Source organism: Plasmodium gaboni (assembly GCF_001602025.1).
Source record: "Plasmodium gaboni strain SY75 chromosome Unknown, whole genome shotgun sequence".
Taxonomy (NCBI): Eukaryota; Apicomplexa; class Aconoidasida; order Haemosporida; family Plasmodiidae; genus Plasmodium; species Plasmodium gaboni.
The window spans coordinates 1-1,021 of record NW_017385538.1 but is presented as its reverse complement, the minus strand read 5'-3'; the positions used below and the strand labels follow the sequence as shown (position 1 = coordinate 1,021).

At 37.3% G+C, this 1,021-nt stretch overlaps 1 pseudogene across 1 annotated transcript; it reads right to left on the bottom strand.

Moving 5' to 3' along the window:
- On the bottom strand, window positions 1-1,021 carry PGSY75_0038700 (EMP1-like protein, putative; annotated as a pseudogene; the record flags this gene model as incomplete). The annotated part of the gene is made up of 1 exon: window positions 1-1,021. A coding segment is annotated over one exon (1,021 nt), but the record flags the coding sequence as incomplete, so codon positions are not given.

Here is a 1,021-nt window from a genome sequence, read left to right as displayed (position 1 = left end):
AAGAAGGCAATGCTGATTACAAATCTGCTGCTGATTATGTAAAGTCAGCGGGAGGATATATATTGCACATAATAGTGCATCGTTCACAAATCCCACTGCCTTGTGTACATTGTCCATTAGGTCCGTTACCACCCTTACATTTCGAGCAACTGTATTCAAACGTTGACATATGTGATTTCAACTGTTTGCAGTAACTTTCATTCCATTCAGTCATCCACCTCAACCATTGGGGGATATAATCATCAGGTGGTGCATGATCATAATATCCACAATATACCGATGCCATTCCTGTAACCACTCCTTGATCAATTTTAATATTTGGTGCTGCCATATAATCACGAAGGCTACACATCATTACATCCCATATTTGGTCGCGGTTGGCAGCCCACCAATCTTTGCGGAAATCCAAATATTTTTTAGTGTCTGTATATTTACCATTGTTATCACCAATTCTTTCTTTAATTTTTCTAAAAATAGCTTGTAAATTTTCTTGTATTTTTCCTTCGCCAGTATTTTCTTCCCACAAATCAGTTCCTCTTATAATATCTGCTAGATCAGCAAAACTGTTGCGCACGGCGCGGCACACATCTGGATGATTATATTTTTTATGGCCGTCAGGATATAAATCCTTTATTCTATCGGCTTCGTATTTTGCAGCTAATAATACATCTCCCAATAATGAATTGCTAGCATTAGCTCCTGTAAGTTGACTGCTAGTCGTGTCTAAATATTCCAAATTGGAGGTACACATATGTTCTCTTCTAGGAGGCAAAAATACCTCATGGTGATTTTTATTTACCTTATCGTCCTTTTTCCATGTAGTTCCTAAAACAAACCTATCTGGATTTTTACCTTGGCATGGATTTTCTGATTCACTCTTAGCATTGGAATGTCGCACGTTTATATTACATATGTTATTCTTCAAATGTACTTGTAGACCTCCACGGGTATATTGACCTTCTCGTGGATCACCTTCCAATTTAGAAGAAATTTTTCCAATACTGCTGGTAAATCCTTTTTG